The sequence below is a fragment of the Bombyx mori genome, chromosome 21, assembly GCF_030269925.1.
Source record: "Bombyx mori chromosome 21, ASM3026992v2".
NCBI classification, from domain to species: Eukaryota; Metazoa; Arthropoda; class Insecta; order Lepidoptera; family Bombycidae; genus Bombyx; species Bombyx mori.
In genome coordinates, this window is record NC_085127.1 from 8,806,669 (window position 1) to 8,821,217 (window position 14,549).

General features: G+C 38.9%; 1 protein-coding gene across 1 annotated transcript; it reads left to right on the top strand.

Annotated features, from left to right (window-relative positions):
- The first annotated feature begins 3,824 nt into the window (after nt 1-3,824).
- Nucleotides 3,825-9,539, top strand: LOC119630096 (uncharacterized protein K02A2.6). The gene is made up of 4 exons (XM_038018415.2): nt 3,825-3,829; nt 6,006-7,908; nt 8,962-9,189; nt 9,414-9,539. Exons 1-4 carry the CDS (start codon nt 3,825-3,827, stop codon nt 9,537-9,539), a joined length of 2,262 nt encoding a protein of 753 aa, XP_037874343.2.
- The last annotated feature ends 5,010 nt before the right edge of the window (nt 9,540-14,549 follow it).

Below are 14,549 nucleotides of genomic sequence, written 5' to 3' on the forward strand. Positions count from 1 at the left end.
GAAAATTCTTAGATTTTGTACCACAAGAATTTGTCTTCGTATAAGGTTATCATTATGATCGAATTTTTGACCAAAAACTTAACAAATAACATCGAGCAACCTTATTCACCAGGTATGGCTCAAGTGAATTTATTTTCTTTCCTAAGATCAAATTATCATTTTGTGGCACCCGCTTTCATTCGGTAGAAGACATAAAAAAGAATTTGTAGTGAGAACTGAACTCGATTCCGGAATTAGCGTTATTACTGGTGGTAGGACCTCTTGTGAGTCCGCGCGAGTGGGTACCACCACTCTGCCTATTTCTGCCGTGAAGCAGTAATGCGTTTCGGTTTGAATGGGGCAGCCGTTGTAACTATAATTGAGACTGGGCTCCAGTAACCACTTCACACCAGGTGGGCTGTGAGCTCGTCCACCCATTTAAGCAATAATAAAAAAAAATGTTTTGATGATTGGATTATTCCTTGGAGTATGTCTGTCGTTTCTGAAGTAACATACTTTGAAGGTGGTAATTTTTTTTTATAAATATACAAAACTTTGTGTATTACTGATATTTTCCCGGTACTTTCTTGGCAGAGTAGTATTATACATATGAAATTGAATACATTGATTTTTTTGAAAGCGAAGCGTTCGTTCATCTTTTATTAATTTTTTTATTTATTAAAAATAAGCTTCCAATAAGCATCCACTGTCCATTTCGTGTTTTGTTGTATCGTTCTCAATCAGCTCTAAATGGATATCTGCTCCCCCAGGAGTAACCCAAGGCTCTTTGTTGGAAATCAAGCCTGTTTTTGTATGAAGAAAGAACGGCATGTTTTCGACACATTCAGACTAGTGGCAAATAAACTAGTGGTCGCCCAGTAGTCGAAATTCGACTATAATTAATTGAAATTATAAGTTTGTACACTATTAAGATTCTTTTGTCAAAGACTGTTAATTATGTACTTCTATAATCACAGATTTCGCCAAGACTACACTTTAGACAAATATGAATAAAGGCAAAAGCATTTTGAAGTCGTCGTGGCCTAAAGGATAAGACGTTCGATGCATTCGTGTTGAGCGATGCACCGGTGCTCGAATCCCGCAGGCGGGTACCAATTTTTCTAATGAAATACGTACTCAACAATGTTCACGATTGACTTCCACGGTGAAGGAATAACATCGTGTAATAAAAATGAAACCCGCAAAATTATAATTTGCGTAATTACTGGTGGTAGGACCTCTTGTGAGTCAGCACGGGTAGGTACCACCGCCCTGCCTATTTCTGCCATGAAGCAGTAATGCGTTTCGGTTTGAAGGGTGGGGCAGCCGTTGTAACTATACTTGAGACCTTAGAACTTGTATCTCAAGGTGGGTGGCACATTTACGTTGTGGATGTCTATGGGCTCCAGTAACCACTTAACACCAGGTGAGCTGTGAGCTCGTCCACCCAACTAAGCAATAAAAAAAAAAAAAAAACCCGTCAAGGTCGTCCAAAAACTGCAGTCACCCAAGAAAACGTTGATGCTGTGCGTAAGCTGATTGAGGAAGATCGACATGTGACATACCGCGAAATTCAGGCAACTTTAGACATTGGCATGAGTCAAATACAAATAGTCTTGCATGAACAATTAGGTGTAAAAAAGTTGTTTTCCCGATGGATACCGCATTCGCTCTGTGAAGAGCAAAAAACGGCTCGCGTTACTTGGTGCGTCAGAACTCTCGAAAAATTCCACGCAGGATCCTCAAATATGTATGTATGTTGTATACAACATTGTATCAGGTGACGAATCCTGGACATACGCGTACGAACCCGAAACAAAAAACTAGTCACGAGTTTGGGTGTTCGAAAATGAGCTAAAGCCAACAAAAATTGTTCGTTCACGGAGTGTTGCAAAAAAAATGGTGGCCACGTTTGTCTCCAAAACCGGCCATGTTACGACTATTCCTCTTGAGGGACAAAGAGCGGTTAATGCAGAATGGTATGCTAGCATTTGTTTGCCACAGGTCGTTTCTGAACTCCGTAAAGAGAACTGCAACCGCCGCATCAACCTCCATCACGACAATGCGAGTTCTCACACCGCGCACAGAACAAAAGAGTTTTTAGAGCAAGAAAACATAGAATTATTAGACCATCCGCCGTACAGCCCCGACCTAAGTCCTAATGATTTCTATACTTTCCCTAAAATAAAGAATAAATTGCGTGGACAGAGATTTTCATCACTTGAAGAAGCTGTGGACGCCTACAAAACGGCCATTTTGGAGACCACAACTTCCGAATGGAATGGTTGCTTCAATGATTGGTTCCATCGTATGGAAAAATGTGTCAAATTTCGCGGAGAATACTTCGAAAAGCAATAAATACATTTTTAAATAGTAATGTTGTGTCACTTCGTTAATTGAGCGGTTGGTGGTGCAAGGGAAAGTCGAGGGCAAAAGATCTCGCGAACGATCTCCAACACCATGGACCGACCTCATAAAATCTGTGACTCACTCCAACATAATTGATTGCTCTCACTCTGCGAAACATCGTGCTACATGGCGTCGCATCGCGAGAGCATCGATACCGCAGGATCCGACTGATGCATGACCGCGACCACTCTGTCAAGAGTGTACGAATAAGAAGAAAGAAAACAATTAAGTATAACTTTATTTTCTGTTTTTCATCAGATATTGTTTTTGTTTGTTTAGTGGCTACCGATGACCTTTAGTGTCATCAAACAAAAAATGAAAATTATTATTTTTTACTTTAAGATGAATTGAAAACTTGCGGTATTAGAGATATTGGTCGAATTGCGATCATTTATCGAGCATTAAAATTTGCTTTATGTAAAATTTAGGAAATAAAAAGGGTGCGTGTACTTATGTACGCGCGTAAGAACTACGCGTACTTTATTTTTATTAAATTTATTTCTTTTTTTTTATTTAAATATTAATCAATTTGAAAAAAAATCGATTAAACAACATCCTCAAACACGCATATTGGACATCCCTTTTCTTGACATCGTATAAATTCGGTAATTCTCGGTACGGTTCGGAAAGTTCACCTGCGGCTATATTCAGACTCGCCAAGTTACGTCGGTCGTATGAGCGATTTGGTGGGCAACTTCATTCTATTAATTTTGTGTCACGGTGCGCGCGTATCGTTAAATTTCACTCTCATCAATTTTCCATAACGCGCCTAAAGAAATGTAACTTCAAAAATTTGAAAGCTATTTGGTGCGTCGTTAACTTAACAGAAGAAGAATATGTAGATAAGAAATTTAACGACTTTTACTGTATCGTTTTGCCTCGCAAAAACGACATCACATCCCCAGACTAATGTTGTTTCACCGATTACCTAATCTGCACGCCGCTACTGTGTATATGGAATGTAGGTATATGATGTCCACATAGTTAAGAAATTGTGAAATGCCAATATGATATACTGCATCAATCGAATTGCATTGAAGCATGAACTGTCATTAGAAGAGTTACTTTAATGGCTACACAATGACATGAATATCGCTGTCTACTTTGAAATATACCTAAGTGTAAAAGGCCTAAGAGTTTAAAACGATTCCAATCAAGTGAATTCGGTTAAAACTGCGAATATGCATAGGGTCTGAGGCTGTTCGACGCCCAGTCTTTTTTATTTATTGCTTAGATGAGTGGACGAGCTCACAGCCCTTCTGGTGTTAAGTGGTTACTGGAGCCCATGGAAATCTACAATGTAAATACGCCAGCCACCTTGAGATATAAGTTCTAAGGTCGCAAGTTACAACGGCTGCCCCACCCTTCAAACCGAAACGCATTACTGCTTCACGGCAGAAATAGTCGTATATGCGTGACTCGTAAACAGGTTCAAAATGGAGTACGTTCGAATTTTTTTTTTTTTTTAAGTTGATATATTATTATATGGACTTATAAAACTTATAATTACATCTACGTATAAATTAAGTTTCAAATAAAATGTAAACACCTCATTCTGAAGCGGGTGACAGCAACATTATCCCGGAAACACTCATAAATGACGAATGCAGCTATATTTCCCGCGCTATCATGTATGCACGTCCAATTTTTATTGCTTTTTGCGAGGCAGTTACAAATCGATTTGGCTATAAGCCAATAGTGTTATTTTAATAGTTCCTCTGTGCGGCCGACAGTAACCCTCACGGAATGAATTTTATTTTCTATAATAATATTAACGACTAGCTGTACTCGTCCGCTTCGCTGGGCATTTAAAATTATACTTATATTTCTCACCCCCACAAAGATTCTCATCATTAACGCCCCCGCACCTGGTGTAGGGAATCCAACACTCATATAAATATTAAGCCTATCCATTAAGTACGTGTATTTTCTACATGGAGACATTCTACAAGTTTCAAGTCAATCGGATGCATTGTTCAGTAGCTATAACGGAACATCCGTAAAAACCACTGTAGATTTATATATTAGTATAGATATTACTTTACTATATCACTCGAAAAACAAAAACTTGTAGAACTTTTAAGAAATGATAGTAATTTCGCTGCTATGAAGGAATTTTTAAAAGGATTACCGTTTCAATTTTCAGCTTAGAATATTGATCGCATCGAAAATAACAATTTATGTTTTACAATAGATTCTCTTGTGCTTCATTTATACGTGAGATCTGTCTAGATGTACAAAAGGCTCTCTCAAGTGCTTAGCAGCCTTTGCCCGAACAATCAGACTACCTACAAAGGCATTATTAAAGAGCTCAGACATTGATGCGTGGTTGTTTATTTTGGGATACGTTACTGCACAAAATGTTTTAGCGACTCACTCAAATGATTTTGTAAAATAATCAAAGGTTTTTTTTTGTTGTTTTATATCTGAATACACACGTACATTTTTCTGGTATAATTCTTGTGTATAATTCCAGTTATACCGAAATCCAAATGATGCACTGGAAACAAAAATACATAGAATACAACAAACAAGATAAATATAAAGTGGTGTTTATTACAAGACGAGTTTGTTTGATGTTTTGTCCATCGAAATGATGAGCTTAAATTAAATATTCTTTCATCCAATTATAATTGTTGGTTTTTAGTGAGTTTCTTTTTTTTTACATTTACATTTATATGTATTGGTGTTCAGGCGCCTGAATATAGTCTGTAGTTTTTTTTACCGCGCGAACTACCTAAAAACTGCGTGACACGTCAAAAAAATATACGCTTTGAATTTTATCCCGATTTTATTTATATATTATAGCGGTGAGCTAACGCAAATTTTCTATTTATAAGTAGCTTTACCTAAATAATTATTATTTTTGCAACTCTAGTACCTATCAATGTTAAATTCCACCATTTCCAGTTTTATTTCCCGATTTTATATTATTTTAATTCTGTATTTCCCGAACAATTGGTATGAATCAAAGACCTTCGAAAAAGAAAACGAACGAAATATTAAAAAAGTGAAATTATTAGAACTAGTGGTCCCTCAGTAGTCGAAATTCGACTATAATTAATTGAAATTATAAGTTTGAACATTATTATGGTTCTATTGACAAGATTTGTACTTCTAATCACAGGTTTCCCCAAGACTACATTATAGACAAATAATGGTAAAGACAAACAATATCAATTTACTCTCAATTTGACCGCAGACTTTAACAATAACAAAATTTTGTCAATAAACACATTATATATGTGTTGTGTCAAATAGATGGTAGTGTGTGTAATGTTTTATTTATTGATTTAACGTATTTTATGCATAATAAAAAAAATACATTCTGCACTTCTCTATATTCTCTATAAGTCTGGTAAATTTCATACTCTTCCGACCGCGCAATTTTCGTAAAAAGGGGTACAAACTTTTTCCGTCACGTATTAATATATAGATTGAATTTTATTTGTTTTAATCAAAAAAAGCCAACTGGGTTACTGTTATGTTTGTAATAAATGTTAGTGTGTCACTGGCCGTCTTGAGTATCACTTGTCCCCATACACGCTAACACAACATTGGCGACGAGGTACCCACACTAAAAAAAATAATTATAAAATGTCTTTCGGAAATTTAAGTAATTTCGATCATAACACGCAAACTTGGAAGACTTGGAGATGCAGACTCACACAGTGGTTCATTGCGAATGACATTAACGCAGTGAAAGATCCAGCAGGAGTCAAAAGACGGGCCATATTGCTTAGCACACTCAGCGAATCTACCTACAAACTGGCAGCAGATCTCGTGTTGCCTAAAGAAGTTCAAGAAGTACCATACGAAGATATAGTTAGTGCCTTGGACAACCATTTCACTCCAAAATCAGTTGGTTTTGGCGAGCGTCATCATTTTTATGCCGCCACACAACTACCCCAGGAGTCACCATCACAGTGGGCTGCGAGGTTACGAGGTCTCACTTCTCAGTGTAACTTCAGCAATGTAGAAGAAGCATTGAGAGATCGATTCATTATGGGTATGCTGCCGGGCGTGGAAAAAGAAAAAATGTACGTGCAGGAGCTGGCCGGGCTGACCTTCGCCAGGGCTGTGGAGCTGACCGAGAGCTTGCGCAGCGCGCGCTCGGCTGCTGCTGCAAGCGCTGCTACCGAGGCTGTCGTTACAGAGCTGTATAAAATAGGCAAACGTTCTCCGACTAGTGTACCTCAAAGTGCAAAAGTGAAGTGTTCCGTGTGTGGTTATTCGAATCACAAAGCCGCGGAGTGTCGTTTTGCGAGTTACACTTGTAGGAAATGCAACGAAAAAGGGCATTTGCGTAGAATGTGCAAAAGAGTCAATTATGTTGTAACGGAGGAGAACGATGAAGGTGACGGTGACGACGGTAAAATTTATAACATTCGATCTTTTCGAGGTGAACCATTAATCGAAACCGTGTGTGTCAATGGTATTAGAATTAAGTTTGAGATCGATAGTGGGTCAGCTGTTACCGTTATGTCCCACGATACGTATAACGAACATTTTAAAAACATTCCCTTATTAAGCACAAATAAGAAATTATTAAGTTACTCGGGTGACGTGTTAGGTTGCGCCAGTCGCGCTCAGTTGTTAGTGGAGTGGCGGGGTCGCACGCGCCAGCTCGACGTGTACGTGGTGCGCGATGGCGGACCACCTTTACTGGGCCGCGACTTCATCGCGCAATTTGAACTGCAGCTAACGCCCGTATATAAATGTGCCACTACCCGAGACACGTTGAAATTAATACAGGAACAATATCCCGCCGTATTCTCGGACAAGCTAGGGCAATTCAACAAATACAAAGTTAATTTGAGATTAAAAGAAAATTCTCATCCTATTTTTTTTAAACCACGGCCGGTCGCATTTGCTCTGCGTGAAAAAGTAGAAAAAGAGATAAACCGTTTAGTGGGACTGGGAGTACTCCGACCAGTCGAACATTCCGACTACGCGTCACCAATAGTCCCGGTACTGAAACGTGACGGTTCGGTCCGTATCTGCGCGGACTACTCTGTTACTATAAACAAGCAGTTAGTTGTGGAACAGTATCCGTTGCCCACCGTAAACGAGTTGTTTTCTAAACTATACGGAGGCCAGAAATTTACTAAATTAGATTTGTCAATGGCCTACGGTCAGTTTTGTCTGGATGAAGAATCCCAAAAGTTAACTTGTATCAATACGCATAAAGGGATCTTCGCGTATACGCGTTTGGTATTTGGGTTAGCTAGTGGGCCATCAATTTTCCAGCGAGCCATGGATACAGTGCTAGCGGGCCTGGACGGCACGCTGTGTTTATTGGACGATGTGCTCATAACGGGTCGCAATGACTCTGAACATCTTGAGAGACTACATCAGGTCCTGCAACGGTTGCAAGACGCAGGATTTGTTCTACAAAAGTCTAAATGTCAGTTCTTTCAAGATGAGATTAATTATTTAGGGTCTACCATTAATAAAGAGGGGCTAAAGAAATCACCCGATAAAATAGAAGCAATATTAAAGGCACCGGCGCCTACGAATGTTAGTCAACTACGATCTTTCTTAGGCTTAGTAAATTATTATAGGAATTTTGTACCGAATGCATCTTGTATTCTCGGGCCATTATACGAACTTCTAAAAAAAGAAACAAAGTGGCGTTGGTCTAAGTTACATGATAAGGCGTTTAATGAAATAAAAAAATTGTTAGCATCCGATAATGTATTGGCCCATTTTAATCCTAATGCAAATATAATTCTCACTGTAGACGCGTCACCCAATGGGTTAGGTGCTATTCTATCACAGGTGAGTTCCGATGGCCAGGAAAAACCTATCTCTTTCGCTTCGCGAACACTCAACGACGCCGAGAAAAGGTACTCACAAATCCAAAAAGAAGCAACCGCGATTATATTTGGTGTTCGTCGATTTCATCAATATTTGTACGGCAGGTCAAATCCATTTATACTAAGGACGGACCACAAACCGCTGCTCTCGATATTTGGCCCACAACGAGGCATACCAGAAGTCTCGGCAAACAGACTTCAAAGATACGCAATTTTTCTTGGTGGTTATAATTATGTAATCGAGTACGTGAAGAGTGCAGATAATAGTGCGGACTATCTGTCTCGTGCGAGTCTACCGGGCGGCGCGGGCGCGTGCGGTGGTCGAGGCGGGGGGACCAGGCGCGGAGCGGGAGCGGTCGATGTCGATGCGTTCGACAGCGCCTCTTATGTTTGCTTCGTAGTGCAAGGCGCACTCCCGATATCGGTGACTGAATTACGCAACGCAACCAGCAATGATAGCATATTACGTGAGGTCATCAAATATATTCAAAACGGATGGCCTAAAAAAGTTATTAACGCAGAAGTTAAGCCTTACTACTTATGTAGATTACAACTGTCCGTTGAAAATGGTTGCGTTATGAGGGGTCATAAAGTGGTGATACCAGGAAGTTTGCGTCACCGTATTTTAACCGAGTTGCATAGCTCACACATGGGCATAGTTAAAACAAAGGCTGAAGCTCGATCTCGATGTTGGTTTCCAGGCTTAGACGACGCCCTAGAAAATATGATTAGCTCATGTGAGGTGTGTATGCAGCTACGACCGACTCCGCGGCGCTCTCCTGTGTGCCCGTGGGAATACCCCCCGCAACCCTTTTACCGTGTACACCTAGACTTTCTAGGTCCGCTGAATGGTCGGATGTACCTGGTCCTAGTAGACGCGTACTCCAAGTGGCTTGAGGTGTACGAGATGGCTTCCACAACTACTAGTGCTGTCATTGAAAGGATGTATGAGTACATGTCCAGATATGGACTACCTCATACGGTAGTCACAGATAACGGCACTAATTTTTGTTCTCAGGAGTTTCTTAGTTTTTGTACACTAAACGGTATATCTCACATAACTTCGCCAGCATACCATCCGGCAAGTAACGGACAAGCCGAAGCTTATGTAAAAATTACAAAAAAGGGAATCAAAACTTGTTTGTTGAGTAGTACAAATGCTAGGGAAAATAAACTGCGACTATACAAATACGTTTTCGATTATAGAAACTCAATTCACTCGACAACAGGAATGTCTCCGGCACAGTTAGTGTTTGGTCGCAAATTAAGATCACGTTTAGATTTAATGAATCCGCGTTCGCCGCCGTCACCTTCATCTGCTTCATTAACTGATTATGTTGCATCTAAACAGTGTTCGCAAAGTAAAACGAAAGGAGGGGAAGTTAGAAATTTCGAACAAGGTCAAGCGATTATGTACAAAAAATATCTTAGTAATAATAAATATACGTGGTGTAAAGGTGTGATAGTAAAGAGAATTGGTAAAAACGTATATATTGTAAAAGATTTTAAAACTTCAATGCAGATGAAGAGGCACTCTGAGCAGCTCTTTTCGTGCAAAACTAACCATGGTGTCAGTCAACCCTGGGACGTTGACTTAAGCAGTTCGATTGCTCCAACCGCTGCTAGTACGGCGCCGGAGTCGATGTCGTCGCCTTGTGAAGATAGTAGCGGCATCGAACTTCACACACACGACGGAGAAAGTACGAGTGCGGAGGGGAATGAGGAGAGCCGCCGTAGAGCACTCTCTAGCGAATGTGACAATCAGCCGAATCAGGTGTCACCAGAACCGAGCCACGTAACTGTCACGCGAGGAGTGCGTCGACCCGCACAGTCTGAAGAGTCTGAAGAGGGAGATCTGTTCTTCGAGGCAGAAGAGGCGAGCTTGGAGCCTCAAAATATTAGAGAGCCCAGGTTTCCTAAACGTAACCGTCCTAAGGTTAATTATAAACAGTTCTACTAAATTGTTTAAAGGATGTAATTGTTTAATTATATATAATTGTTTCTAGTACCTTTGAATTGTTAAGGGAGGAAATGTTATGTTTGTAATAAATGTTAGTGTGTCACTGGCCGTCTTGAGTATCACTTGTCCCCATACACGCTAACACAACAGTTACGAACAATATAATTAAATCTTATATACATATATGGAAGAATATTAGTCATTTTGAACATAATAGGAAACAGTCGAAAGTCACAAATATTCCTGTTTACCTTTTATTTGCCTTTTATTATTATATAACTTTGCTTATGTTCGCGGATTACAAGCGTTTCACTGCCCATAAAGCGGGATTTATTACCGAGACGACATACAGAATATCCGGTTTTTCGGTTTTAAGGCTTGCCTATTTATTGTTGATATTGAAATTCAACGTATTTACGAGACTGTATAATAAATTTTATGGGTCCTGCAGTAGCCCCTTTTATGGTGGATTCGTATCGAGCTAACCTATTCTAAATGAATATGATACTTATATTTTTATTGACTAAATTTTATCTTAGAAAGCGTGAAAACCGTCTTAGATAAATAAAATGAATGTGGCTTATATCAAGTTACGTCGTTGTTAATGTCTCATAAAATCTTGTTTTGGATTTGTGTAAATGTTTTTCACACTATAACCAGAAGATGATAATTTTCTTGGCTTTCATTGTACTACTTAGATTTATAATTCGTTTTCTGGCTATCGAAGTCATCGATGAACCGTACGTTTCCACCCACATTGAAGTAGGAGTCAAAATGCTATTCAATGACTGCTATCCTATGTTTCAAATGGGAATGCATGCCTATTTCTAGGCAGAAATAGGTAATATGGTGGTTTTGATGCCATTTTTGACTAACTATTTGATGCCGTTTAAATAAGTTTCACTATTAGTGTATCGGTTGATGCTGAATTTTGTATGCCACACTACCATTATAATATATAATATGTATATTGTCGTGTACCTTTACTGACAACATCTACATATTCGTCCACAGATGTTCTGAATAAAACCAAATTAAAAATGGTACCAGCCTGTTGTAAAAGAGCATTATTAGTTAGGATATCATGGATCGAATTTTGACAAAGATAAACAAGTAGGAGGTTTGGCCCCGGCCCGAAAAAAAAAAATTAATGTAGATGACACAGAAGCCAAAAACGTTAGCGAATTTTACAATATTATCAGTTTTAGTACTCTCAAAATGGAGCATTCAGTGGCCGACGCGATGCAAGAAATGCGCAAACAGAGCCAGAATATTCATGCGTGTTAATATTCATGGAGACAGCACTGCACTCGGTCTCGAGTGTGGATCTCAGTGTCTGTCGCTACAAGCGCGAACCTTGTCTCTGTTTACACGCGTTCTCATGTGTTACCAGATTCTGGTTTGCTCAAATTTGTTGGCATTTGAATAATCTCGCATTTGAAAGTTTGAGAGTGAATTAAATTTAAACGATTCAGGTTGAGTTTGGTTTCTGCGGAAAGTAAATTTCGAAATTATTTTAGTCCGCATTCAATATGAAAAAAAAAAACAAAACGTCAAAAGGTCAATGACCACAACCGTAAAGTTGTTGTTAAACAATAAATGAAACATTTACATAAGACGAAAACAATTAAAACATTTTATCCAATTTACGTTTTCGGTAATTTCGAATTAAATTTTTAAAAACTAAATTCACACTCTTAAGTTACCTTCATTAGCAATGCATGGAACATCGTAAAATACAATGGCACTGGCAACCCACTTAAACCAGTGCGAGACATTCACATACGGAGTTTACTCGACCAGATAACGTTAGTGCTGACTAAAAGTTCCCCTGTACCACGAAACTGCACGTATGAATTTCAGATCGCATTTAAGCGTTTATAGAGACGACTAGACCGAAGCGGTTCACTTATTCCGAAATAGAGAAGAGTTCATGTGGTAGGAGACTTTAGATTAGGGTTCCGATAGTTTATCTAATGAATTATTCACATTATATTATTATTACATAATTTTTAGATTAGGACGTTATAAGTCATGCGTTTTATAATATAATTAAGGTTGTGTAAGCCGTTATACGAGTAGGTGAGATTTTGACTTCATGTGTCTATAGGTGCTGACATTCATCTTTTGAAGTAACCGGTAACCCACGGCAGGTGGCATTTGAACTAGTTTTACAAAATTACGGTGAAAGTTGAAACCTACACCAAAACTTTTTTTATTCGAAGCCATTAATAATTTGGTAAGATTAATTTAAACTTATTTAGCGGTCTAATAGTATCGATAAGAATTAGGGACGTGTACGACCAAGACGCTTGTATTAAGAGACGTGAGCGTGTCGTGGTTGGAATCATAGAGCAAATAGGATATTTAAAAAAAAAAAAATGGTTTAGGTATACTAACTACTACTGCCACTTCACTAGCGCTATGACTCCTCATACCCAATCCTGTAGACTGAATGGTAAGCAGTCGACGTCGCCCTAAACACGTCATTACGGATCCTCCCGATGCATTAATGGTGCTTTTAGGTACTACAAGCACCAATCACCGTCCTCACCGAACCCGTCGCTTGCGACGAAGGGCTCGACGAGTGAATTAACCCATAGATACAGCCCACTGAGTTTCTCGCCGGATTTTCTCAGTGGGTCGCGTTTCCGATCCGGTGGTAGATTCTGCGAAGCACTGCTCTTGCTAAGGCCAGTGTTAGTAACATTTCCAGTTTGAGCCCCGTCAGCTCACCTATATGTCAAGGAGAAGCTGATATAACCTCTCAAGGCTATCAGCATAGGTAGGAAAAAAAAGCTATGACCCCGAAGTAGATCTTAGTATCTTACAATAAAAACGCAATTCATCCCGGCGCTGCGCAACACCTTGCCAGTCCGACCATTGGATGCTCGCGTAAATCCGCTTCCACAGACCAGCGGTACTTGGGCCTCCCTACGAAGTGGCGTCCCTCCGGTACACCCGCGTACACCCGTTTCACACCCCGATTCTGCTCCATCTGCACTATAGCAGAGCCATCTGAACCTCCTCGCCTTCATCTCCCCCAGAATATTTGGCTGACCAATGTACTAAATTTAAGCCCGCAAGGTTTCACGTATGTACTTTATGTATCTAACAATGCGTGACACGCCCTACCAAAGTATTGTTTTTTTAATAGAATATAACAATTAATCAAACAACAACTTCATAAATTAGATCGATAAACTAGTTTAATAGTTTTTGAAAATTTCACTAGATACCCAGTGATCTGTGATTGAAAAATGTAAAGTTTACAAGTAAAGTAAAACATTCTTAAAACAAACATTTTCAAAACTTCCCGTTCGGGTAACGTATCAAATTTATCCTTAAACTGCATAATGTATCTACATTCACTAACGACCCGGTAGTCGCATTTAAGTTTTAAGCACTTTAGCTATCAAGTAAAACTTAACTTAATTAGTTGACTTCCACGGTGAAGGAATAACATCGTGTAATAAAAATCAAATCCGCAAAATTATAATTTGCGTGCACCCTGCCTATTTCTGCCTTGAAGCAATAATGCGTTTCGATTTGAAGGGTGGGGTAGCCGTTGTAACTATACATGAGACCTTAGAACTTATATCTCAAGGTGGGTGGCGCATTTACTTTGTAGATATCTATGGGCTCCGATAACCACTTACCAGGTGGGCTGTGAACTTGTCCACCCATCTAGGCAATAGAAATAAAAATTACGTTAAGGAAATTATTTTGAAGAGAAACTCTTCCTTAGACGTAAACGTTTTGATACAATGATCTTAAGCTCACGGGATATTCCTAATACTAACTACGTGAGTAAGCCACAGGCATTTTTAGTGTTTATCTTTCAGAACACAGTTCGGTTTTCAAGATGCCTGTTTCACAATATACGTTTTCCTATTTACTCTATGTATGCACTTATTGACGAAGCGATATATCGGGGCAAAGTAACATCTCTAGATATTGTCAGTGCATTTAAAACATAGCTTGATATGATATCGAGTAATCAAAAAAAATCCGCGACATGTGCAAGCTTCGGTTTTGCTACTGATTTATACTTGTTTCATCCATGTTAAAAATTTGCAAAAAAACTACACTAAGAGAATACAACATGTGAGTAACAAGCGTATAGATCTAAATATGTATCGTATCTCAAATAATACTCAGTTGCTGCTGACCGCAAATCAGTTTCTGTGTTTTCAAATGTTAAATAATATTTACATTTTAAATTCGTTTATTTTAATTTCGTGAAAGGTTAAATAAAGGTAAAAATCTGTTTCCTAGCTTATGATGTTCTATTGTTGTTCAACAATGTAATTTTTCTGTAACATTATTAAAACAATGAATTATTTTTGCTTCATTAATTAACTCGACGTTCAGGTCCTATT